The sequence below is a fragment of the Setaria italica genome, chromosome VIII (genome assembly GCF_000263155.2).
Source record: "Setaria italica strain Yugu1 chromosome VIII, Setaria_italica_v2.0, whole genome shotgun sequence".
Lineage (NCBI taxonomy): Eukaryota > Viridiplantae > Streptophyta > Magnoliopsida > Poales > Poaceae > Setaria > Setaria italica.
This window is the reverse complement of record NC_028457.1, coordinates 21,613,735-21,640,050: the sequence shown is the minus strand read 5'-3', so window position 1 is coordinate 21,640,050 and position 26,316 is coordinate 21,613,735. Positions and strand designations below refer to the sequence as shown.

The window sequence follows — 26,316 nt, the reverse complement described above, 5'->3', positions numbered from 1 at the left end:
CAAGTTTTATAGAGATTTCATGCACATTAAATACGGTGACACATCAGTGTATATGATGACATGGCAATGTAATTATGAAGAGGGAGATGGAAGGAGTTTCATCACGATGAAAAATATGTATGCACCATTTATGAAACCTGTTGAAACTTGCATTGGAGGCTATAAAGTTTCATTTCATCCTGCTGTGTCCAATCCCGTGCCTTTCAATTAATTGTATGACTAACCTATAAAATTATGAAATGAAACTTTACATTGGAAGATCTTGTTTCATTCATAAACTTAAATATATAATAGATGACATGTCATTTTTGGAAATCACGCAACGAAATCTTGAATAGTTTTAGGAGAAGACTTTAGCCTCTAACTAGGCGAGGTGATGATTTATTAGGCTAGGTTTATTCATCGACGAGCTTTTATGGATCTTATTGTATACGTATGTATGTGGACCAAAGGCATCACCTTTAACTCAAAAACTCCCGTGAATTCCTGTGTGGGGAGGCCCCACACCACTATGACCAGATTTTCAAGTCCTGCCCCATCATCCTTGTGGGGAACTATTTACTCGACCCCATTCAGATTCACGCTTTCTATTTATTTTTGCTATCCTTGCTCACGATATACAAAATAGGGTGGATGCCTTGTATATATTTATAAGATTAATATATAACCTGCAATGACGTGCCATTAATTCTAGTTTTATGGGTGCACATATCGCCTTTTGTTTTTATCTGTATGTCTTCGGTGATTAAACTTATAGAAATCGAAATATACTGTGATTTTGTAGTAAATTTGTATGCGGACAAAGTTTAAATTGCCCAATAATATATGGACTTTTTCCCTTCAAGTTTCGATATTTTTGTGACCGTGCAACAATTTAATGGTGCAACATTAATTATTATATGAAACTGCATCCTAAATCCCAAATTTGGCCAAAATACACTCAGCACCTCAAAAGCTGAAAATTCGCTTCGAGCAAAAAACGGTGAAACTTCGGCACCTTTTCGTCCTTCCTCAGCAATCGACCAAATCCTCGCTCGCCTCACCTCGTCAATCCCCCCTCCCCCAGCGTTTTAATTCGGAAGAAATTGGAGCAACGACGAGCGACTCGAGGGAGGAAATCTGCCACCCCGTGCGTCTCGCCGCCCTCCCAAATCTGAGAGCGTTCCTAGGACCTAGGGTTCGCGAGATCCAGCCCCGGGATGGATCCGAACCCTAGAGCTCCCCTCCTCCTCCTCGCCGTCGTCGTCCTCCTCGCGCTCGCCGCATCCGTGGTAAGGGACTGATCCGAGCAAAGCTCCAGTCTTTGAGCGGATGTTTGCTGGAATCCGGCTTGTTGACAAAAATATTTTCCGCGTGTCGTGCAGGCGGCGGCCGCCGAGGACGACGCATCGGGGATCTCGCTGGGCCGCCGCGCCGGGGTGAGGAATCTCGATCTTTTAGCTTCGCGCGAACCCTTCCCGATTGGAGATGTCGTTTTGGTGTGCAAAATTTGTCATTTTTGGTGTCTGATTGTTGCTGTCGGTGCGGTTTGGTAGGGGTTCCTGCACGGCCTGAAGAAGAAGGACGCGGTGGTGGAGGGCGACCATGGGGTGGCGCTCGACGAGGTCGGCCCGGGGCTGTTCGATGCGCTCTTCGCCAGTCTCTCCATGATCCTAGTCAGTGAGGTATTGCTTCTGTGCTAGGAGGGTTTCCCTTCGGTAAATGGCCTCAGTGCAGCTGCTGTCCTGCATTGACGGTTTGGCCATGAGAGTTGGATGCACGGCTGTGCCACCGGTGGTGACAGGGCACAGGCTTAACAATGTGTAGCCATTTTTCTTCTGTGGTGATGTAGATTGGAGATGAAACATTTATCATTGCTGCGCTGATGGCGATGCGACACCCCAAGTCAATTGTTCTGTCCGGTGCACTCTCTGCACTTTACGTGATGACGGTGAGCTGTTATATTGATGCCTGTCTTTATTGATTTAGATGGCTTATATTTTACACAATGAATTCAACTGGGGAAATCCTGTACAACATAGCAATAGATAAAAAGGGAAAATAATACTGTCTATCTCTTATCTAGTTGGATACATCACATATGTTTGTGGTATATTCTTTGGTATATTACAATGTCTAGATTCTGATATAAATTCATATTTTTCCCGTTTGAGGTGTGCGTCGTCCATGTTTTCAGTGTGTTATTATATATTATTGTCCATTTACCTGTGGTTCTTGTACTCGTATTTAATTTACTCTATGCCAGCTGTTTATTTTGTAGTAGTCCAAGCCGATGTCAGAGGGTTTTCTATGCTGCTAATATATGTTCTTTTTTCTTCCTTCAAGGTACTGTCAACTGGACTAGGTAGAATAGTACCCAACTTGATATCAAGGAAACACACTAATAGTGCTGCTACAGGTACTCACCTTTACAGCTTGAGTTTTGAGGTGTTTGTTTCAGCGGTGTAATCATGCTTATCACACATCTGCAGTTATCATGTTGGAAAGTTTGCAGTAGCCTTTTTATGATAAAACAAAAGTATACCACAGAATACTATGCATTAATAGTCATTACACAAACATCCTGTGGTATCCAGGACAGTAGTTTTGTGAGAACATGGACAACTCAATTTACTATTACTACCAAAATAAATCCATTTTTTCCACTAGGACATATACCATGCTATACTTGCCCTGCACACCCGTGCCACCTGTGCCAAGATTTTGATCTGTTTATCTGAACTGAAAAGGTGTCAAGGCACAGTACTCATGGATGTTAACAATTATAGTAACTCACTCATCATTTGTTTGGCTCGAAAAACTGCAACTTAGTAATGCAATTCGCATATCTGGCCATAGGCACGGTGGTCAGGATAAGTTAGTTTCACTCCTAGCAGATATAATTTGCATGTGAAATTCCGTTGCTCATGATCTCTCCCCTTTTGTTCGCCTGCCAGTTTTGTACTTGTTCTTTGGACTACGGTTGTTGTATATTGCTTGGAAGTCTGACCCAAAGGGATCTCAGAAGAAGGAAATGGAAGAAGTATGTGCTCTTTTTTCCGATGTAGCCTCAGCTTATGCATAGCGTAGCTCAGTGCTGCAGCTTTTGCTGTATTATATGCCATGGCCTCATACTGAACATGGGGCACTTGGCATGCAGTGCTATTATTCTGATTGCTGTTTCAGTGTTGGGTATACTTGCTAGTCTACTATCTCCTTTGTATTTAACTTGTTTTGAACATTTTGTCATCCTGTATCAATATCCTGTGACAACTCTAAATAAGTTTGTGCATGTTGGTAGTCAAATTACTGGAAGGTTTAATGCACACATTCTATAGAACAACAGGCAAAAGAGATGTGTAATGCACAAAGTTTAGATGTTGTCACTGGTTTCCTTCTGTAATCTTGAATACAAGTTCTCTTATGTCAAAAAGAAGAAAACATAATAGATCACTCGAAAGTATCAGTACAAGTAGGATAGGCTGGAGCAGTTTCTTTCTTGTCAGTTCTTAAGCTATAGAAAGAAAAATGTGGCACTCCGTAAAAGCTGGCAAATGTATGATTTATGAATACTGAGATGTGGGCTGCTGGGCACATGAACTGAGCTAGGTAAAAGCTATTGATGAAAACTAGGGTAATGCAAAAGGTCAATTGAAAGGCATGAATGAAAAAGTATATCATTATGCATGCTCTATGCTTTAAAAAGGTCTGCAGATCTTTTGATGTATTTTTACTAATGAACTGATGATGTGTGAGCAGGTGGAAGAGAAGCTTGAGTCCGGTCAAGGAAAATCAACTGCTCGTAGGTTCTTTGCAAGATTTTGTACACCAATCTTTTTGGAGGTCAGTTGTTACCTTATGAAAGCAAGCCAAATGCTTGTCTTACATCTGGATCAGTAATAAGAACATAACATATGTTTTAGATCAAGTGTTTTTTTTTTGCATTGAACACCTTTGTTTGCAACAATTTTTCCCTTTTGAGATCTTTTCTGGGTTAAGTGGTACACATGTGGTCTCATGTAACAAACTGATTATTATTACACGGTGGTGATGTTTCCGCTTTTTTATTAATTTAGTCAAACACTTACATGTGATACGCAACTCATTAGAGGCACCTTGGAATTTAACTCTTTATTCTGGCTGCAGGCTTTCATCTTAACCTTTTTAGCTGAATGGGGCGATCGAAGCCAAATAGCAACAATCGCGGTAAGATACTTCTCAACTTGCAGAAATTCTTTGATGTATCTAATCTAGTATTTTGTTGATGACCGTAGTCATGCATTTCATTTCGTTGAGGACACTGATCCTTAAGAAGGTTTCATGATCTTAAGCTGAGAACTCTATCTTACTAGCTATTGCTTCCTATGCTGTTACCATGCAGCTGGCCACCCACAAGAATGCTATCGGAGTTGCAGTTGGAGCATCACTGGGGCACACAGTGTGTACATCTCTTGCAGTGATAGGAGGGAGTATGTTGGCATCAAAGATTTCGCAACGAACAGTAGCGACAATTGGAGGTGTTCTCTTCTTGGGGTTTTCTGTTTCATCCTACTTCTACCCTCCGTTGTGATGGAAAGGTACTGTCAGCTCCTCCACTTTTCATTTCAAAAAAAAGCTCTTCCACTTGGATGGAAGCCTTGAATTGTTTGAGCCCTGCTGAACGAAACATAGTGTAACCTCCCGGCTCCTGCTGGATGCTGTTTGAAATGATATGAAGTAACTCAAAACTATTACAGCATCCCCGTCACAGGTTCCAATTCATGTACAGTCCTTACAGAATGACAATTTGTTCTGCCATGCTGACTTCAGTCCGTACCTAGAAGCTGCCGCGATGAGAGCATGGCCAATTTTTAATTGGTTGTATCTAAAATGTAACTTATACTATATGTTCCAAGTTCTCCAAGAAAAACTTGCTCATGTTCTTTTGTCTTCCTCAAGCATTGGATTTTATTTATTAGCTTTGTTTCTTCGCAACTGAAAGGTGTTAAAATCGTGGACTTAATTTATCTTGTTGGCCAAAGCAAGTTCTCGCTTCCGGGCTTCTCGGAACCGAAATTAGGCCACATTTCAGCTGGCTGGAGTTTCTTGAGCAGTTGAGCTTATTGTGAAATTGAGGTATGTGTTTCAGTTTTGTTCTGGAAAGCTTGATCAAGCATGCCGTCAGTTGGTTGTACTGGATCTGGTGTGATTTTGCCTAGGGCTTCGTTTGGATGTAGATATTGGAGGGCTTGGTATTGAATTGGGAACAATACCAAATTAACCTAGGCATTGAAATGGATCCAATACCAAAGCAACTGTTTGGATGTAAATGAAATTGGCAGATGGAATTCAACTGAAAACGAATACCAATTCGTGTTTGGATGTCCTTAACATCAAATTAGAAATTCACTCCTCATCTTCATGCACTTCTCATCTCATCTTCTGAAATTCACTCCTCATCTTCATGCACTTCTCATCTCATCTTCTGAAATTCACTCCTCATCTTCATGCACTTCTCATCTCATCTTCTTCCGCCCGCACAGAGGTCGAGAGGTGGAGCTTGGGGTTGGACTGGAGTGAGGCCACGGTGGAGCAGATGGCGTGGCGGAGGGGGTAGAACGGTGTGCGGCTCGGCTGGGGAGGAGAACGGCGTGGTGGCGGAGGGGAGGAGGAGAGCGGCGCGCAACTCTGTGAGGGATGGGAGGAGAGCGGAGCGGCGGCGGAGGGGAAGAAGGGAGCGATGCGCAGCTCCACGAGGGAGGGGAGGAGAGCGGCGGCGGAGGGGAGAAGGGAGCGGCAGAGGATGGGAAAAAGGGTGCGGAGGCTAGAGGGGAGGCGAGTGGCCGGCCGCGAGGAAGACGAGGAGGGGCGCCGGCCGCGAGGAAGACGAGGAGGCGGAATGGGGCTCAAGTGACCAGCTGTTTTGACGAAGGCCGATTCATCTCAATACCGAGGGGGAAGACTCGGTTTTGAGGGAGCGTTGAATTCCACGGTATTGGCTCCCAATACCAATTCTCAATTCTAGGGACATCCAAACAATGGTATTCGTGAGATCCAATTCCAATTCTCAATTCCGAGGTCGAATACCGACATCCAAACGGGAGATATTGGGTATCCAGAACACAATTGTTCGTGTGGAACAGAATCAGATGTTGAGTGAATGCCAGCTTTGTCTTGGGTTACACATTCGCCACCATGTTGCCATGAGTACTCTGCCCTGGTCCCTAACTTCCTATGTTTCTCTTTGCTGCGAGCAGTAGCAGGTCCCTGAATGTACTTGCCAATATGTTGCGATCCAAGTTGTGCCATGCTGTAGAAAATGCTACCGGGCCAAAAAAAATTTATAGGACAGCTTGGCCTAATGCCAGTGGTCAATGGCCGGGCTTGCCCATGAACCAAACATTAACTTTTCCCAAATTTTATTTTGGCATGACCCTAATTTTTTGGACGAAATTTGCTTTGCTTCCTTGGGTGTGAACGAAATGGACTATATTTTGCCATCTAGGTACCGAGCTCACTTTGAAATTTTACTAGACCAACCGAGAGATACTTGATTGAAACATTTCATTGGATTCTGCAAAATATAAGGATGCCACTCAATGTACCTTAGTAGGCAAACATTTGTTTCCAGTCGCTATGGAGTGTCACACTGATAAACAAATTGTAGGAAATGAACAAGGATTGATCATACCACATCGTCATGAGCTTAGCTTAACTGCCAAGGCAATCGAGTACTGATTGTAACTAATTTTTTCTTGAAAACAAAATCATAATCTCCTCTTTGGCTGGTGTGCCACCTGAAATCTAGTTAGAAGAAACCACATGGATCGACCTAACTAACTGTTGAAGGAAGAATGAATCTTTTGAAGCTCAGTGGCCCATATCGGGACACAAAACATCCATGGCGCGCGCGAATTCTGACGTGTGAATGTGATGCACCCTTGGGAAAGAGAATTTGCTACCAAATTTTATAATTTGTGCGCCTTTTTGAGAAATGTTTCTTCTGATATCGCGCTGAAAACCAAAATGAATTTGAAGCATTTCAAGGGCCTAAGGTGGTAGCTAGCACAATTTTGGTTAAAGTTTTGTGATAGGAACAGTGAACCAAAGATCACACAGTTTGACGCTACAGGTGTTCATCCGTGTACTGGGCGCCGAGCAGAGACTTGCGAGGACGGCAAGGGTGCAGCCGGCCGTCATAACCAACGAACTGATGGCCGCAGCTACCTCCATCTCCTCCATCCGTATAACCACCATAACCACCTCCATTCTTTGACTGCCTTCCCGTGCACTCCACACCTCTCTCCCTTTCTCATCCTCTCTCTCACACTACATATATAACACTGACCGACCAAACCCAGGCACTACTCACAGTAGTCACAACACTTGCTCCCTGCCTCGCCATCAGCTGCAAGCATGACACCGATCAGTGAGCATCAACAGCCCAAGGAACTGGGAACACAAGCTGCAACAAGCCATGATGCTCCAGTTCCAAGTAAGTTCATGCTCTTCTTGCACATGTATAGAACTGTGGATCGTGAATCCTGCATCATACCTTCTTAATTCTTACTCCCGTAATAGAAACATAACGTTAGGACAAGATGATTACTGCAAAATTGAACTAACCATCTTGTCCTAACATCATCACGTTTTCATGACTGGAGGGAGTACATGGTTGAAAAAAAAAAGATCATATCTCTTTATGGACAAAGCTTTGATCTGTAAAATTTTGTAACGCTGGATGGTTGTTGACAATACAAAGTGAAGAATGTTGATTACATCAGTAGTAGTTAATACAGCTATGTATCTTTCTATTTAAATTGGTTTATATTGGCTTCACCCATTTACTTCTTGACAGGTGAGGAAGTGGCAATTGGTGATGCCGGGAATGCCGACCAAGAGGAGCAGCGGAGGCAAGCAGCGAGGCGGGAGCGGGATTTCCTGGCGGGGATCAGAAAGCTCATCAAGAGCTTCAAGAGCCTTTCCCACATCTTCGAGATATACAAGGAGGAGGACGAGGACGACGATGACATGGATGGCGGCATCGAAATCGGGTTCCCCACAGATGTGCAGCACGTGGCGCACATCGGCCTTGACGGGTCCACCAGCGTGTCCTCCAGCCTGAGGGGGCTGGAGGGGGCCAGGGAGCTGCTCTCCCTCTCCAACCTCACCACCCTCGAGCAGTTCGAGCTCGCCATGGCCAAGCTCGCTGCTACTCCCAGCAAGGAGCACGATGGGGTGTTAGACAGAGCAGCCTCCCGTGATTAATTTTGATTTTTATATATAATAGGACGCACATAGTGTTTGTGATCATGGATAAGGCTCTTGTTTTCTTCTTGTTTTTGTTCATGCTTTTGCTTTTGGGAAAAATACTGTTTTGTCCTGTGCCTTGCGGTTTTTGAAATGGAGCTGAAGGTTATTTCCATTTTGGTAAATATTACTAGTATCATCCAAGAGAAACAAGACAGGTGCAGTCTTCTGACAGTTGCCACCAGATACCTAATCCACTAATGTTGCACACCACGTACAGATGAGAGCAAGAGGCCATACATTGATCAGTGTCAGAGGAATGGTACAAACAGCAGTGCAGCGATCATATGCAACAACAAATGCGGGTATGTTTGGATCCTGCGTCCTAAACTTTAGAACATCACATCGGATGTTTAGATACTAATTAGAAGTATTTAAATATAATCTAATTACAAAACTAATTGCACAGATGAAGTCTAATTCGCGAGACGAATCTATTAAACCTAATTAGTCTATGATTTGACAATGTAGTGCTACAGTAACCATTTGCTAATGATAGATTAATTATGTTTAATAGATTCATCTCGCGAATTAGTATAGGAGCTCTGCAGTTAGTTTTATAATTAGCTCATGTTTGGTCCTTCTAATTAGCGTCCGAACATCCAATGTGACCCTCCTACCCTTCTAAAGACAGTTAACTTATTTCTCACTCATGTAGGAGCTGACATTCTCTGCTACTGCTCGGCTGAAGCCACCATTGGCATACTGTTAGTTCACTCATCTTTGGACAATTCTAGTGACCATGTATGCACGCCAGCACGTGTGCCACCGGGATCGACGCCTTGTATTGCTGAATGATTTCAAGGGTCAAAAGTTTTCAGCCAATAATATGAACAGTCAACAGTTTGCAGGCAATGTTTCAGCCAAACTGACAAGCATGCCTTCTATCGGGCAATGCATTAAAAGCATTGTGCAACTCAATTAAGATTGAACAAAATACACGGAATTGTAAAGAATTTCATCTGCAAGGATGCCTATTAAATGTATCCGAAGACCAATCACAAGGTTTTGTTGACCCTGATTTATCAAGTAAATATGTAGGCAAAGAAGACTGGGATACAAACACTCCGAAAGACTTGCTCTTATTTGTATTGACCAAAATGCATAAGTTTAGCATCGGCAAGAAAATGTTAATGCCTCAATGTAACATACATTCAGGAGCAGCTTAGAACCTGTTTAGTAAGCTCCACCTACTCCTGATTCTCAGTGGAAGCTGATTCTTGGAAGAGAAATGATTTGTCTAAAAGTGATTCTCAATTATTATGTATGATTAATTTTATGTAGAAATGTTACTTTTTCAACTCCCAATTACTTAGTTTATTTTACTTAGTTTATTTTAGAGAATCACTTCACAAATCAGAGAATCAGAGAATCACTTTCGCTTCTTCCTAAAATCCTGAAAAACTATTTGGCAAAACTCCTCCTGGGTTCAGCCGAGAAACTGTTTGGCAAACTCCTCCTGGGTTCAGCCGAGAAGCTGGGAGCTCTACCAAACAGGCCCATATATGCGACCATGGATTCAAGATAAATCATTAGAACAATTTGTGCAACATACCATCCATTGATATTACACCATTAGTTAAAGTTGCCATTAGGTATTCTTTGGTGTACACATACAACCCCGGACTGATATAACTTTAGGAGGTACCGAAAATCAGTGCTACCTCCCATTGGAAATATAAGTCTATTAGGGCATTGCCATGGTCTACAAGGTGTCACTTTAACCACAGTATCTATAAAAATATATTATCTAAATAAAAGAGTTACATACTACGAAAGTGTTTTTCATGATGAACCTAATAATGCCATTGTCAATCCATATAAAAATCTTAAATATTTACGGTCAAAATTAAAAAGGTTTGGCTTAATTTCCGAAAAGAGGAAGCACGCGGCAATCAAAAATAGAGATTGACATAAGGAATATTATTGTCGAGGACATTATTGCAGTGCCACGTTTTTTTATTAGACTCTGGTCCCTCCAAGCAAGCCTGCATGGCACAAGATCAAACACAGACAGCAAAACAAGCAATGAAATAATGCAGTTTTTAGTACAGGACGAAAATTCATTATGCTATATATGCAGAAAGATGGAAATTTTAAGGAAAAAGTAAAGATACAAAATTACATGATTAAACATGCAAAATTATCTTGGGAGGGTAAGATTGTTACTGAAAAACATCGCCATAATCCACTAGACTAAACAGAGGCATGCTAAACAATGCCTTTTCAAGTAAAAGAATACAATGGCATTGTCTTTTTTAGACTGCACAGGAGAACTACGTATCTTTGCATTCTATAACAAGCATCTTTGCGTTCTAACAAGCTTACAATGCACTTGCCAATAGCAATGGCATTGCCAATATACACAATTAACATTGCTAAAATTGGAACAGAACAAAATGTTAGGCAATAATAATCAGGCTATGGTACATGGTAGGATCAAGAATACAACAAAAATCACAGCGGTCGTGTGGGATTCTTCATTTTGGAATTTTTTCTGTCCAGCCATTGCTTATATCAAATTATCTACTATCGCACCATGTTCACACAAAAACAATTGCAACTGATGTATAAATTAAAAATAGTAAATAATTTGACCAATATCCAAGAAAAATGATAAAATTTAAAAACATGAGAAGAAAAAAGAATGAGAGGAAGCATCTCGTGCAAAATAAAAAAATCAAACTGAGACCATGTGGTTTAATTGAAAATAATGTAAAAACGGAAAATTTGAAACTAGTCTAGCGCCCCGATGCCTTTTTCTAATGAATGCTACTCAGTTTGTTTTTGCCAGCAGCAACATAATAGGAAGCAAGGGTGAAATAAAGAGAATGCAAGAAAAGAGTGGAATGTAACAATGACAATGCATGGTAATAACCATATGGATGTCACTGTCAAGAAAAAAACAGTATGAAAGAGATTTATACACATGATAAAAGGTGGTAATAACTCAACTCACAGGAAAGCAGAGTCATACAAAAGAAAGGGAAGATCTTGAAAACCACTTGAATGTAGGCATGATGCAAACATAGCTGGAATATAAATTGAGAAAAGGAAACAACTGCTTCATTGGTAAGGGAAAACGACAGAACCAGCACTTACTAAAACTAAAACACAACACTGGATTGGTCAGTTTCTTTAGATACTTACGTAATGCCCAATATCTCTAGATCTCAGCTTCCTAGAGTAAGGCAGTTCCCATTTGACTCTTTCCATCGATTCAATAAATTTTATATTTGCACATGCTATTTATTCTTCCTTTAAAAAAATCCAATATCTATTCTATGATCAGTCAATATAAACTCGAACAATTTGATGCCCTTAATATAGATGTTAGTCAACCTTAGGCATTGCATGATCAGTCAACTGTATGTTGGCCACCGGGGCCAATAATATTGCATGATCAGACAACCTTATTCCTATGTATGGAATCAATTCCTATATACATCTATGTTTACTTGTCCTTATCCCCTTAGTCCAAAGGACTGTTAAATAGCCACAAGTCACAAGTGTGAAGATTATACCATACTGTTTAGTATGCACATCAATACAGCAAAAATCAGTTAGCCTATAATCAAAACTAACTTCATGCTAGTGCGATAAAGATTTCATGGTTTCTTCTTGCTTGTTTCTTTATTGGCAGAACAAAACTCAAGTACAGCATCATTACATTATTAAGGGTTAGAATATTGGATCACAAATCCCGTTGTGACTTTGTCCATCATCTCCCTCCCACCACCTCTGTCAACATTCACAACAACGCCTGCCTTTCCAAAAGCAAAGGCAGGGGCCAGCGACCACTGCTGACAATGTTTAGGATGCCCTCCTCTTCCTCCCCTTCCATCGATTGGACAAGCCTTTCCATTCCTTCCATTGCCTAGTTACTTTCTAGTTTTAGCTTGGCCGCCTAGGCATTGCCCAGTCAACCCCCATCCCCAAATTAGTGCCTAGCGATTTGAAACACTGATCACAATAATTAACTAAGCAGCAATGGACTACCATCATCTAACTATTCTTTTTGCCATCAAGAGAGGCTGTCATTTATAGTCTAGTTGAGGCTCAACTTGGCTACCTCTTAGAGTTTAGTTGAGGCTCAACTTGTATACCATCGACTAACTAAATATGTTTATTTTTTCGCAACAGTCTTTATGTCCAAAACCACAAGAAAAATTTAACGGAGGTAACAGATTCTGTATCGATGCATTTCAAACTGTGACAATACAATATAAATGAGCAAAACAAACTGTAATACAAAAAGTTTTATCAAGAATGGTAAAAGAAGCAGCAAATACAAAATACTGGTACATTGCATTTCAAGAACTAGTTAGTGATAGAATTTGATGGAGCATGCGCGCAGTTATTTAGCAAAATAGCAGAGTGGAGTAATTTGAAGTGCAGATGTATCTTAATTTCATGTGGTCCTGACATTTATCAAATACTAGAACTAATATCTATAATTGTAAACGGAGGTATCAACTAACGGATTGTGTATATATATAGCCTACTCCTAATTTGATTGAAGACATAGTACAGGTACCAATTATATTCTCTTCAGATTGAAATTATTCCAAAATCATCTGACAAGCAATAATCTACCAAAACTAGAGTGTGCAATGAAAGAACCTACTAAATTGGTACAAGCACTCTAATCCTGCTGTAGACGAACAAAGCAAGCATCTAAACCAGAAATCAAATTACACAATTTGTTGTTCTCAGTGCATGACTAGCACAAATGCGCACATTCACACACGCAATAGTAGAATTTTTAATAAGCATTGTTCGTCTAGCGAGGTCGATTTATGCATAATGCTGCATTACTACTATTGAGGAATGCATCATCTAGTATCTGTAATTAACTGCAGTTTCCACTGAAAATTTGAGGTCCTAACTTAAGGAGGAACATTTGTGATAGGGAAAAGTGATGACGAAGCATATAGAAGCTAATTAATAAGTATACTGTAATGTGTGACAGTGAGTCGGTGACAACGGGAGGGAGCACGCAAGTACGCCGCCACGGGCCACCTCACCGTGACGGCCGCACCGGCGTGCTCTCTCTCGTTGTCACCGCCGGCCAGGACCAAGCTAGCCGGACCCAAGTTTCCGCCTGCACAAGAAACACAAAGCAGAAGCCATAAGAGGAAGAATCTATCCACAAGAGACAATGGAATGAAGAATAGCAAAATCTTAATCGCATGGTTGAGATATCTATGTACATGTTGATGGCGGCTTCTTGGAGCCTGAAGGATATGATATTACATGAGCGAATGACGATGGACAGAATAGAAAAGCAAGATCCAAGATTTCTTTTAGCTGGAAGGGAAAACGAAAACAAAATCAGAGAATACGAGGCAACCAGAAAGAAGCAAGAATACATCCGGATTCAGAGACCAATAACAGATACAAAGAGGAAAAAATCGCCACCCAAGAATCAAGAAATAGTTCAGATGTATTATTGCAGATCAGGAGACTAGCAGGCGGGAGGTATCACCTGAGATGAGGAGGCTGAAAGGAGAAGAAATCCCCTCCAACCGTGGATGTCAGGTGGGATGCTTCAGAAAAATCTACGGGGCTGTTCGGTTCCCAGGCACAAGGTTAGAGAGAGGGTGGAGGGAGGAGATGGAGACTAGTCTTTCGCCGCTTCAACTGGAGCTGCTATGGCTAGCTATGGCTAGTGTGAGCGGTGGTGGCGGCTTTATGGAGAGAGAAGGGAGGGAAGGTTAATTTAACTCCTGTATTGAACAAAAATATAATGGGGGTAGTACATTTGTACTTGAGTTTGCTGTACTGCTGGTACTCCTAGTAAAATGCAGTGGAAGTACCGGCTCCGACCTCCGAGATTTAAAATGACACTAGGTGTACTTTGCATATCTGTCGTAATAGTGTTTTGGTTCTTGAAAATGTTGTATTCGAAAGTTTCTTTTAATCTCCTTTCATGACCAATTATCATGCATTCATTTATGCTCCCATTATCGTATTTGTTCATATATACTCCCACATTTTTCTCTATATAAGACGTATTAGCATTTCAAGAAATTTTTTTGAAAAAATTAACTATTAATTTCTCTTATAATACATTATCAATTGTTACAAAATCTACATTGAAGATCTATGAAATATTAATGGCTACAACTTTAGATACTAAACATGCATATAGTTTAACTAATTCTTAGTCAAATATGAGTGTTTTTGTAGTAGGGGATTTACGTGAAAGATTAATTTTGGAGAGTCAAACCACTGAAAACAAACAATATTAGAGGCAAAAGGAAACTATTGTTTTGTTGGATACACAAGTATTTATCTACAGATAGATATATCACGATTCCAAACTAATGCATATGTGAGGAAATTACGTTTTCAACAAAGGTGCCAGTGTAGCTCAATTAATTAATTAGTTTCACTGTAGTGAAATTGTCCCACCAAGTTCGAGTTCCCAACTTGGTACAGGTGCAATATTTTCCTAAATTTATTTTGATATTATTTTTTTAATGGTAGGTGCGTGCATAATGACATCGACAAACTACTCTAGGGAAGCTAATACCAAAGCTATGGCAAAACTTTTGGTGGCAAGTAAGCAAAACAATTCAATTTTAGTGGCATGGTAGCAAATTTTGCACTCTTTTACCTTGGTTAATGGGGCTCGGGTGGACATTAAAATGGGAGCCTAGTCCTAGCCCCTTCTCTTTCCTTTATTCTCTTTTCTTCTTTCTTTTGTTTCTTTAAATATAAATATCAGGCTATAGATCACTCACGTATGCATCAGTTTGGAATCGTGATACACGCAGCAATGGTAAATAGTTGCAAAAAAACCTGTAATGCAAATATTTAATAGTTGATAAACTTTAAAAACTGAATAAATCTGTTGAATATCTTATCCTAAGCTTTTAATTTCAACATATGTATTATGTGAAGTTTTATAAAGTTTGTCAAATCAGTCATCCAGCACAAAATGGTATCTTAGAAAAATAAAGGTGGCAGAATCCTTTTTCTATCTAGAAAATATTAACTTTATTGGATCCTTGGACATATTACTTAGATATCTTGTAGTGACACGTATTACATGAAAAATTGGAAAGGTGCACATTGCATCCACAGTCTTGTAAAAAGGTACTCCATCCGTTTCAAATTTAGATAATTTTGATTTTTTAGATAAATATATTTTACTAAGTATCAATGTATAGCAAAAATCATGTATGTAGAAAATCCAAAACTATTTACAATTTCAAACAGATGGAGTATATTATTTGGATCCATGGATGAAAATCATCACACACCTTGCTTTTTAGAAGGGAGTTGCACTAAAAGATCCTGCCGTGACTGTAAGAAGAACGAACCTACAATAAATATGCGCTAATCTTGAATTTATTAGGCTTAATAGATTTATCTCGCGAATTAGTCTTCATTTATTATATTTAATACCTCTAATTAGTATCTAAACATTCAATGTGAGACATGTAACCAAACACAAGTACACGTTGGGCATCTGCCGCCACTGCAATGACGAACGTACAAAGGGTTCATCAAAGGTTGGCTTCCGAAGAAACTGCAATCCAATGGCTAGGTTTATTCCCAGTTTTAAAAGAATATAATTATTACAAAATAAAATGTGTACTCTTATGCGCACACATGTTGTTCCCCACAGCTTATTTTTTATCCATATTCCGAATGCAATATGGAAGGAGAACCAGGATAAAAAGCAGCTGTCAGATCCTAACGACTGTACTGGAGTGCTGGCACATCATTTCATTGCTGTACGTGCTAGCTTATCCATCGCAGAAGTGACCGGCCGTTCTGCGTGGTGGTGGAGACCCCCGAAGACCATCGGTCGCCGTGGTGGGGCCTACCCATGCGTGTCGGATAGCCGGTGGCTGACATGGGACTTGCACAGGACCGTACTCGAGAACTTATGGGCTGTTTGGGAGGAGGGGTCTCCCATCCCATCGAATGTTTGGATACTAATTAGAAGTATTAAATCTAGACTAATTACAAAATTAATTACACAACCCCTAGACTAAATCGCAAGACGAATCTATTAAGCCTAATTAGTTCATAATTTGACAATGTGGTGCTACAATAACCATTCACTAATGATGAATTAATTAGGCTTAATAGATTCGTCTCGCGATTTAACCTAGGGTTCTGCAATTAGTTTTGTAATTAGATTACATTTAGTCCTCCTAATTAGTATCCGAACATCCGATGTGACCGGGCTAAAGTTTAGCCCCCTCCTAAGGGTGTTTGGATCTTACTAAAATTAATGTCATATCGAATATTCGAAGGTTAATTAGGAGGAGTAAATATGAGCTAATTATAAAACTAATTACACAGATGGAGGCTAATTCCTGATACGAATCCATTAAGCTCAATTAATCCATCATTAGCACATATTTACTGTAGCACCACATTATCAAATCATGGACTAATTAGGTTTGATAGATTCGTCTCGCAAATTAGCCTCTATCTGTGCAATTGGTGTTGTAATTAGTCTATGTTTAATACTCCTAATTAGTATCTAAACATTTGATGTGACAGGAATTTTAGGAGCTGCTAAAGAAACAAACGAGACCTTAATTAACTGGCCATCGGGCATCCGTTTAAGGAGGTGTTTGGATACTAGGTGCTAAACTTTAGCATAGCAGTGTCATATCAGATATCTGAATGCTAATTAGAAGGACTAAACATGAGTTAATTATAAAATTAATTGCAAAACCCTATGCTAATTTGCAAGATGAATCTATTAAGCCTAATTAACCCATCATTAGCAAATGGTCACTGTAGCACCCCATTATCAAATCATGGACTAATTAGGTTTAATAGATTCATCTCGTGAATTAGACTTCATTTATGCAATTAGTTTTGTAATTAGCCTATATTTAATACTCCTAATTAGCATCCAAACATCCGATGTGACGGGTGCTAAATTTTAGTATGGGTTATCCAAACACCCTCTAAGTCAAATTCGCAGCTTTTATAGCGAAGATATAACGAGCAAAGTTTACTTCAGCGTACCGCGTACCCTACATTTGTCACCTTCAGTCCTTTATACTGAAATTTTTGTAATGGGCCCGTCAAATTTACCATCCGAACAATCATGAAGACACTAAAATGTGGATTTAATTTTTGAGAAACTGCGAGGAGAGAGTGCTCAGAATTCCAACATTGCTCGTGCAGGAGAGCGATCGCTTGGGTTAGGAAAAAGGGAACCGAACTCCAACACCAAAGCCCTTTTCTTGCCGAGCTAGGGAACACAGGGGCCCGCAATAAATCCAAGAAAGAATTTCTTATTTGACCCCGAAAAATAAAAAAGTTTCTTATTTGACCCGACATCCATTTTCATTTTCATGCCGACACACTACGGTGAGATCTGTTAGGCATTGCCGCCAAATAAGGTTGCCATCCGGGCAGATTTTTGAGTCGTGGACCACAATGTCCTTGGTCCGGTGAATGTCACATTCCCCACTCGCCGGGCGCCGGCCCTCTCTCGTCTGTCCTCCATCCCCATGGCCGGCATGAGGAGCAGCAGAGTAGGTGGCCCACTTCCCCGAGACCTGATGGGACGGATTGCTCCATGAGTGGAGCGTTGGCGGCAGTGCAGCGTGGCTCACGTGCACTTTAGCATCCCGTTAGGGATTCAGGATTCAGATCCCGCAACCCGTGCTTCTCCGTCGGTGGTGCGCCTGCGCACGAAGGAGGTGGCGGCGCAACAGGCCTTTCCGTGGCTTGCTTTTCTTTTTTAGATTTTCCGTGCCTTGCTGGGTAGGACTCACGTATTTTCACTTGGCTGGGGCTAAGGCAAAGGCCCAATGAGTGACAGTTCGGCCCAACAATCTATATTAAGCTAGTCCCAGTGCAAGGTTTCATCGCACTGTTTCCAAGGATGCCACGTCATCCCATGAGGTGTATTCTCATGAATGAAACAGAGAGTCCCAGTGCATAGTTTCATTTCACGATTTCACAGGATGACCATGACATTTAATTGTGAGGTATGTGATTGGATATGGTTAGATGAAATGAAACTCTATAGACCCCAATGCAAGTTTCATAGTCTTGGAAACAGTGTATACACAGTTTCGTCCTGATGAAACTCCTTCCCTCTCTCACTTCATAACTATCATGCCATGTCATCACATATGCTGATGTGTCACTGTATTTAATGTGCATGAAACCTCTATGAAACCTCCACTGGGATTAGCCTTAGGCTAAAATAGCTTGCAGTATATTAAACATATCTTAAATAATAATATTTGGTATGACCCCACTCGTCAGCTGCTCAAATTAGACTATCTCACGCTGATATAGGAGTCCCGTGGATGAAACTTGCGCTTGCCATGTTGTTTGTCTATATGCCCAAGGGCAAAAATGTCTTTTCAGCTAGCAGCTAACACTGTTACATGGTGAAAGTTAGAGTTGATGTCAAATAAGGAACTTATTATTTTTCAGGGTCAAATAAGAAACCATGATTTTTTCTGGTGTCAAATAAACAATTCTTTCTAAATCCAAACATACCCTTGCTACCCTTTGTTACGATGCCAATAATTAGCGTATGCAATTGCGTAAACCAACCTTATCTTCTCTATAAAAGAAATAGCCTACCTTAGACTTGATGCTTCAATTAGGCGCACGTATATGTGAGCTCTAGCTAATGACACACTCCCTCCTGAAATAAGTTGATTTGTAGTAAAAAGAAATATTATCCTACGCAGAGTTACCCTCATTCTAAAGTTGTTTCTTGTGACGTGTGCTTGCCGTGGTTATTCTACTGGGGTGGAGCTTGGCTGCTGGCCATGGCGTAGCTTCTTCTTGATTTGTCTTGAGCTCGTGCCGTGGACCGTGGTGATCCTCCTCGTTGAGCCAGCCCACCTAGCCACGCATGCCCCTCGCGCCACGCGTGTCGGTGCGTGCCCCGCCGGCCACTGGCTTGCTCCCAATGGCGCGCCGCCACCTCAGCCGCGCCACGTCCCTCCAGGCCCTCGCAGCCGCGTTCCGCTCGGACCCACTTGTCATTGTCCATTTCCCCCGCGAATGATGTCGCCAAGCGGAGCCCAGGCACGCCCGCCCGCCCGCGCCCCCACGGCCACGCGGAGCGCGACGGGCCAGCCCGGCCCCACATATCCACTGGGCCCGCTTCTCAGTCGCTTCCAACCCGGGCCGCCACCGCTCTCGTTTCATTCCCCTTTCTCGTCTCCTCTACCGCGACCGACCAGGACGAGGGGAACAGACCGCCGACGAGCCCCGAGCGCGCGCGCGAGGCAGAGAGGGAGGGGGCCTTTCGGTTCGTTCGAAGAGGAGCGGAGGCGGAGGGGAGCGGAAGCGGGGGGTCGGAGATGAACGTGTTCCGGCTCGCGGGGGACATGACCCACCTCCTCAGCGTGGTGGTGCTGCTCCTCAAGATCCACACCATCAAGTCCTGCGCAGGTAACGCCGCCGCTCCTCCTCTCCCTCTCCGCTCCGCCTGGGATCGGGACGCCAGGGACGGAATCGTGCTAGCATTTCTCTCCGGGTTCCACCGTTTGGGATTTCCCGGGGGCCGCGCCCGCGCGTGATGGAACGGGACACGAGATCTCGATCTCTTGGAGAGCAGGTGGTTGCGGTGGTGTGTGCAATGACACGCAGTGCGTGTCCCACCCCGTCGATCCCATCCCATTGTTGGGGTTTCCTTTCGATTCGCGGCGCGGGGAATTTGTTGTTAGGATATTGAGGAGATGTGAAGGGGAGCAAGGTTTGGGTCCTTGAGGTTGAGGCTGTTCTGCTCCAATGTTGGCTCTGTTTGGTGCTGGGTGACAGGTTACTGATCTTCATAGGCACCCCTGCAACTGACTGTGTTCAGCTGCATGTATTAGGATCTTCTTCGGCCGTGCACGCCGTAGGGATGATAATTTTTAACAAATCCATGTAGCTAACTTGTAGTGCGGTTATGCATTTAACGCCATGAGGCCCAAAATGTTGGTTTATTGTGAGAGCTATGCTTTGCCGCAACATGTCAGCTAACAGCCTAACAGATAGTGCAGCTGAAGCTTAATAGAACAAAACATGTTTTTTTAGGATATTTAACTATTTGTCATGTCCTTGCGTATTTACCATCTCGCGGGCCCCGCATGTCAGCCTCTTTTTTCCATCTTCTTTCTCTGTTCCCTCTCGTTGTTCCTCTCTTCCCTCCCGTCAAAGCTAGCTATCGGCCGCTCAAGGATGAAGTTCGTCGTTCATATTGAATCTCAGCTCAATTAATTGCAAGCGAAGCTTCGTTGATGTTTTGTGAAGACATTTGACCACCCATCTTCATAAATTCATCGAGGGATGGGCTGAATCGAAGAGAGGAGGAGATTGAGGAGGCGGCAAAACTCTCCCTCACGCGTGCTCCCGCTTCTGCAAGCTCCCGTCCTCGCCGGTTGCTCCAACTGCTGCAAGCTCTCTTCTTAAGGTTGGTGTAGTCCATGTGGAGGAGCACTGGTTCTTTGTGTTGCTTGTTCATGCCCCGCGGAGGAGCTCCTGGTCGCCTGGCCGGCGGCGCGTCCCGCGCCGGATCTCCAGCTCGCCTGGCCAGCGGCGGCCCCCGCGAAGGAGCTCCAACTCGCCCGGCCCCCAGCTCGGACCCGCCGCTCGTCTCTGCTGGTGGCCGCCCGAGCTCGCCCCGCCGCTCGTCCCTGCAGGTGGCCGCCCGAGCTCGCCCCTGCCGGTGGCCGCCCAAGGTCGCCCCCACGCGCTCGTCGTCGTCTCGTCGAAGTCGCCGGAGGCAGAGGGCGGCGCGGGCGGAGGCAGAGGCAGAGGGAAAGAGCGGCTCGTGGCTGGGTCAAGCGGGCCGCGGGGCTGAAGCCTGAAGGGATAGGGGGTGGGGGCAGTTTGGTCATTTCGCGTCCCGATCCACGCTGGCACGGGTGAGACGGTGAGTTGGCGCGCCACGTGTGCAAAAGTGGCAAAAATGTTACTTTGTTCGTGTAGGAATGGCAAATATGTAGGGCATCTGTAAGGATGGCAATAGTTAAATATCCTTGTGGCTTTAAATGTTCATTGTCACAGGCTGCGCTGCAAGTCTGCAACAAGATACATACCTCTGAACATCCAGGATTTAACCTTATAAGCAAAGTGATATTATATGCCTGTCATTTCAAACATTGGTTATGGAATATTTCGATCATTTCTATTTAAGTCGCCTGTTGGGGCACACCGCCCATCTAGTCAGAGCTTCAAGTTAATCCATTCTTTGTATTCCGCAATTCTAGTAACTATCTTAACAGTGTATTAGTATTGTCGCAAGCTTCTATTGCTATTTGGTTTGATGGGTCTCTGTGTTTCACATGACAATTTATTGCAGGCATATCTCTGAAGACGCAGGAGCTGTATGCACTTGTTTTTGCAGCTCGGTACCTGGACTTGTTTGTTCATTTTGTATCTCTGTATAACACAGTCATGAAGCTGGTCTTCTTGGCAAGCTCTTTCTCGATAGTTTGGTACATGAGGCGGCATAAGATTGTACGGAGAACATATGACAAGGATCATGACACCTTTCGCCATTACTTTTTAGTGTTGCCTTGTCTTCTTCTGGCTCTACTCATTAATGAGAAGTTTACTTTTAGAGAGGTCAGTGTTTTTATCTTCCGCACTCTTATCTACTAACTGCTTACTCTAGTACAATACATATGCAATCCAGTCAACACTTCACCTTTCTAGATTATGTAATGACATTTGACTTTTGGTTGTTGCCTTGTTGGAGCCATTATTTTTAGCCATGATGATAATCTGCCTCCATCCAATCTTGTTGAAAGTCTACTTCCTAAATTGTGCGTTTCTTATCATTTATGTCGTTTTCCGGAGCAGGTGATGTGGGCATTCTCCATTTATTTGGAAGCTGTTGCAATATTTCCACAACTTGTATTGCTACAGCGGACAAGGAATATTGACAACTTGACTGGCCAATACGTCTTCTTCTTGGGGTAAGATCTCCTACAGCAGTTAGGCTTGAAACACATAGAAAAGAGGAGTGTATTTGTATTGGAACAAAGCACAGGTCCGCGCTTTGTGTGATAAAGTTGTGTATGAACAGCTTTTGATGCTGTATGGTCTACGTAGTGAAATAGATGATAGGAGATGAATTTTCTTATTTCAGCTTCTTGTATTCAATATATCATGCTAGGACCATGTCTTATTCTTTGGGGCCTTAATTTTCTTCTTTTAGTTTATAAGGCTACTCAAGTATGCTATTCCTAACGCACATTTATTTGGTGATGATGCAGTGCATACCGTGTGCTTTATATCTTTAACTGGATCTACCGATACTTCACTGAGCCCCATTTTGTTCACTGGATAAGTATGAACTTCCTGCATCTGTTTTCAGTTCCTATGATGATGGATGTAACCATTATTTATGCTGCCACTGCCTTTTGCTTTCTATCAATGCAGGCTGGGTTGCAGGAATTGTGCAAACTCTGCTGTATGCTGACTTCTTTTACTACTACACAATGAGGTATTTCCTTTGGCCTACCTAAAACATTTTGTTATAGATGTTCTAAAACTAACTTTTCCCCCAACAATTTTGCAGCTGGAAGAACAATGTGAAGCTAGAGCTGCCAGCTTAAGCTTGTTATTCCCTTCCAAGATGGACTAGGGTAATACATGGTAATACAATGGATAGGCAGACCTGATACACAGCATGAGCATCGGTATCCACCCATGGGGTAATGACATGCATTTTGGTTCTCCAGCCCTTGTATCTTTCTACTCTTAGTGGGAGGAGAGGCAGGTGGGCTCAGCTTGTAACTTGTACAATAAGCTGTGTAAGATCAGCACCAGGAAGCTGGGACTTATGAGTGCTTTTGGGAGTTTCGTGCTGCTGTAACCCTTTTGGCAAGTGATTCTGTCATACAATATAATCTCATACTGTGGAATGTGGTGATTGTGTGGAATCCTTCGTACTATAGCTCCTCGGGTGCCTTTGGCAACTAATGGGAAGGGTACGGGAATTAATCGTGGGAGTTGAGGGAATTCACTCGGGAATATGATTTTTAGTCCCATTCCTTTATTTAACAAAGCGTTTGGCAACTAATGGGAAGGGTTACGGGAATTAATCGTGGGAGTTGGTGGAGGGAATTCACGATTTTTAGTCCCATTCCCTTATTTGTCTTTGTCTTTTGGAGGGAATTAAGAGTGGAAGTTTAAGTGAGGCTAGATATTCCTAATTTGGTGTGAGAGTTTAGATGTAGGAAATTATATCTTAAGTCATGATAAACGGTGTAGATGCATTCATCTTCCACTTAAAACAAATTTCTACTCAATTCCCACCTCTCTCCTTCGGAAGTGATTGGTGAGAATTGCGCCTCTAAACTCACATTCATCATCTATTAAAACTCCCATTCCTACCAAACAAATAATAGAACTTTAATCTTTTCCATCTAAACTATCTTTCCCTCCCACCACTTACCTCCAACCCAACGAGCCGCTCTGTTTATGGTGTTCCCCTTTGATCTTCTTGGGAGCTGAATACTGCTCCCCTACTTTTTTCTAGGCATATTTTCATTTCATTAATACATGATTTGACTAAAATTTATTCAACAGTTATAATGTATTTCATTTATACAATATAGCATTCATAAGCATTTTTAATATGAATATGGTAATATAGTATTTATAGATTAATTGTTGGTAAAAATTTGCCTTAACAAAATAAAATAAGTATTATAAATTAAAATGGATGTATATGTTACAATTGCCAGCGCCAAGGGATTATCAATGCTAGTAAGGCCTCATATGGGTTTTAGAATTGGAACGGAATTATGAAATTAAAATTAAATTCTATCATAATTTGGATTTGGAATTGATGCCGAAACTGATTTCAAGATGAATCGGGGACATTGAAACATGCCCTCTGTAATTCGGACCTCCACAAGGTTCTACACTTTTATTTAGAGAACGTCGATGCATGTCATCGGTTTCTAGGCATGCAATCGGGTTGGATACGGATGTATGCTACTTACCTCATATTTGTTTTCACATTTTTGGAGTCGGACGTGGATAGTGTTCAAATCTGGATAGAAATGCAGATTATCTTGGTTACAAATATAAATAAATAAATGTGTACAGAATATGGAACGAATTGAATGTGGACAACATCGATCATAAAAAATATTTCTTTGGACGTCGAGTAAAAGGAACAACCATATATATCGCACGTTCTCTAATTATATCAACACTTTAGAAGTCCAAATTCCAACCAAATTGTGCTTATCGGATACATAGATACATGGGTAGCTAAATAGTTGGTGTCTTTATGGACGCTCGAGAACACAATATCGAGCACAACATTGTAACACTTTACATGGAAAAATTGCTTGATAGTCATAAACACATAGCAATGAAGTCACTATTGCAAGCCTTGGTGTTTCGATTAAGTTAAACTTTCCATTTAAACCACCAAAATTAAGAATTTATAATTTCTTCAAAAAATTTAAAAGATCCACTTAAATGTTCCTTGAATCCCAATTTTCTTGAACACCAAACTTTGTAATTCTAAAATTATCAAAAATTAAAACTTGACAATTTGCGTTAATTTTTTAGTCCTTTTAAAACTAATTAAAATGTTTTGATGAAGCATAGTTACTTATTTGACTTATAAAATACTTCATGAACAGAAAATAAGAAATTATGTTTTTTATATCCTCCCCGGCCTTAATTAAGTTGGGCCTATAGGCCAGACCTAATGGGTATTGGGTTCAACTATCCCAGCTATCTATTTATTGTCATCTTATATTTGAATCTGACATCCAATAAAAATATCAAATTCGTGTGTGATATCCAAAAACAAATTGAGGCATCTAATCCTTTTTCCGGTTGAACGGCCAAAAGATGTGTATCATTTTGGACCCCCTATATGTTTCGATGTATTACTTCCAACAGCCTTCAAATATCAAGTGGTGAGGAACAACACATCAATGTCTATTAGGATACAATGTCCTTTTCCCAAGTGTTCTGTTGAAAATAGTTGTTTCAAAAAAGCTAATAAGTGCTTGGATGCAAGAAATAGGGATGCAAGTGGGCACTCAATAGTTCTGGGCTAGCTGATTACTACGATGGCATGCCATTTCAGTATATTTATCCTCCCAAATTATTTACATGGAATGCCATTCTAGTTCATTTTTCAACCTTTTGAATCGACCCAATGATCCAAAGTATATATAACAGTTTTGGAAAATCATGGTATTCCTAAAATTGCAATCTTTTGGAGTTTTAGAGTCTATTTGGATATGGTAGTTATGAAAAACTACGGCGCCAACAAACTTTAATAACCGACCAGAGTCATGGTTTTGGAAAAATAGATTCTAAGTAGACTTCCTAAACTCTAAAAATACTACTATTTTAACAATACCATATTTTTTTTCCAAATATAGAATTGTTGCATCCAAACACTTCTAAGCTTTCGAAAACCAAAAATTTAAGAAAATCTTAGTATCTTCACAAAACTCCAAGGAAAAAAAATTGTATTAAAACAAGGTCTCATAGAACTTTACTCAGCGCATCTTGTTACAAAACCATGGTTTAGCACAATATTAAGGTTATGGTTTCTTGATATTATGGTCTTTTATATAAAAACTAAACGATCCAAACTTAGTGTTGAAATGAAAACTAGAAAACTGCATTGCCAAGGAGAGAGAGAAAATAGAATAGAAACCACGTTATTCTCGAGGGGCTTTGTCCCGATAGCAGAAATTGTACCTTTGGATACACCTCCAACCTATTCACTTGCTGCTTAGGTATCTCGATAGATGAAAGTTCTCTATAAAATTGGTTTATGAGCACATAATCCGAAGTGTATCACAAAAGTAATAGCACCATTATAATTGAAAATGCTACTTTATTTTGGCATCAAGAGCCAACCACATCAGGTCTTGTGATGTGCACGGTTGAAATTTTTCACATTTGTCTATTGATATTCACACTATCAATCTGATTAAAGATTAAAGATGTAGTTACATTATGTTTCGACTTACAATAACAACAACAATAAAATATACCCTCTCCGTTCCAAATTTAGGTCGTTTTGACTTTTCTACGTTTATAGATATT

The 26,316-nt window shown here is 41.4% G+C and overlaps 2 protein-coding genes and 1 long non-coding RNA gene across 6 annotated transcripts; 2 read left to right on the top strand and 1 right to left on the bottom strand.

Annotated features, from left to right (window-relative positions):
* The first annotated feature begins 969 nt into the window (after window positions 1-969).
* LOC101768491 (GDT1-like protein 3) lies at window positions 970-8,393 on the top strand. 2 transcript variants are annotated; one of them, XR_002678777.1, is made up of 11 exons: window positions 970-1,271; window positions 1,365-1,418; window positions 1,536-1,664; window positions 1,832-1,930; window positions 2,326-2,398; window positions 2,937-3,022; window positions 3,739-3,822; window positions 4,126-4,185; window positions 4,361-4,556; window positions 7,091-7,453; window positions 7,817-8,393. XR_002678777.1 is itself a non-coding variant. In XM_004979197.3 (10 exons), the coding sequence occupies exons 1-9, from the start codon at window positions 1,200-1,202 to the stop codon at window positions 4,547-4,549; spliced, it is 846 nt and encodes a 281-aa protein (XP_004979254.1). In that variant the 5' UTR covers window positions 970-1,199; the 3' UTR covers window positions 4,550-4,556; window positions 4,716-4,985. The 2 variants fall into 2 exon arrangements, 1 of the variants encoding a protein (XP_004979254.1); XM_004979197.3 differs by lacking the exons at window positions 7,091-7,453; window positions 7,817-8,393 and adding an exon at window positions 4,716-4,985.
* Window positions 8,394-9,329: 936 nt separating this feature from the next.
* LOC111258170 lies at window positions 9,330-13,952 on the bottom strand. Of its 3 annotated transcripts, XR_002678780.1 has the most exons (3): window positions 13,757-13,952; window positions 13,482-13,578; window positions 9,330-13,372 (listed from the first exon to the last, which is right to left on the bottom strand). It is a non-coding gene; the product is annotated as an uncharacterized LOC111258170 (long non-coding RNA). The 3 variants fall into 3 exon arrangements; XR_002678778.1 differs by having other exon boundaries at window positions 13,482-13,952; XR_002678779.1 differs by lacking the exon at window positions 13,482-13,578.
* A 5,474-nt stretch (window positions 13,953-19,426) lies between these two features.
* Window positions 19,427-23,162, top strand: LOC101769708 (ER lumen protein-retaining receptor). The gene is made up of 6 exons (XM_004979201.4): window positions 19,427-19,680; window positions 21,575-21,840; window positions 22,078-22,193; window positions 22,494-22,567; window positions 22,660-22,723; window positions 22,799-23,162. Exons 1-6 carry the CDS (start codon window positions 19,590-19,592, stop codon window positions 22,833-22,835), a joined length of 648 nt encoding a protein of 215 aa, XP_004979258.1. The 5' UTR covers window positions 19,427-19,589; the 3' UTR covers window positions 22,836-23,162.
* The last annotated feature ends 3,154 nt before the right edge of the window (window positions 23,163-26,316 follow it).

What these genes read in the sequence shown, in the direction of transcription:
- LOC101768491 (XM_004979197.3), top strand. Translation starts at nt 1,200, where the DNA reads ATGGATCCGAACCCTAGAGCTCCCCTCCTCCTCCTCGCCGTCGTCGTC. An exon ending in CGCTGGGCCGCCGCGCCGGG is followed by an intron (nt 1,419 to 1,535) that starts GTGAGGAATCTC and finishes GCGGTTTGGTAG; the next exon opens with GGGTTCCTGCACGGCCTGAA. An exon ending in CACTAATAGTGCTGCTACAG is followed by an intron (nt 2,399 to 2,936) that starts GTACTCACCTTT and finishes TTCGCCTGCCAG; the next exon opens with TTTTGTACTTGTTCTTTGGA.
- LOC101769708 (XM_004979201.4), top strand. Translation starts at nt 19,590, where the DNA reads ATGAACGTGTTCCGGCTCGCGGGGGACATGACCCACCTCCTCAGCGTG. An exon ending in AGAAGTTTACTTTTAGAGAG is followed by an intron (nt 21,841 to 22,077) that starts GTCAGTGTTTTT and finishes TTTCCGGAGCAG; the next exon opens with GTGATGTGGGCATTCTCCAT. An exon ending in CAATACGTCTTCTTCTTGGG is followed by an intron (nt 22,194 to 22,493) that starts GTAAGATCTCCT and finishes GTGATGATGCAG; the next exon opens with TGCATACCGTGTGCTTTATA.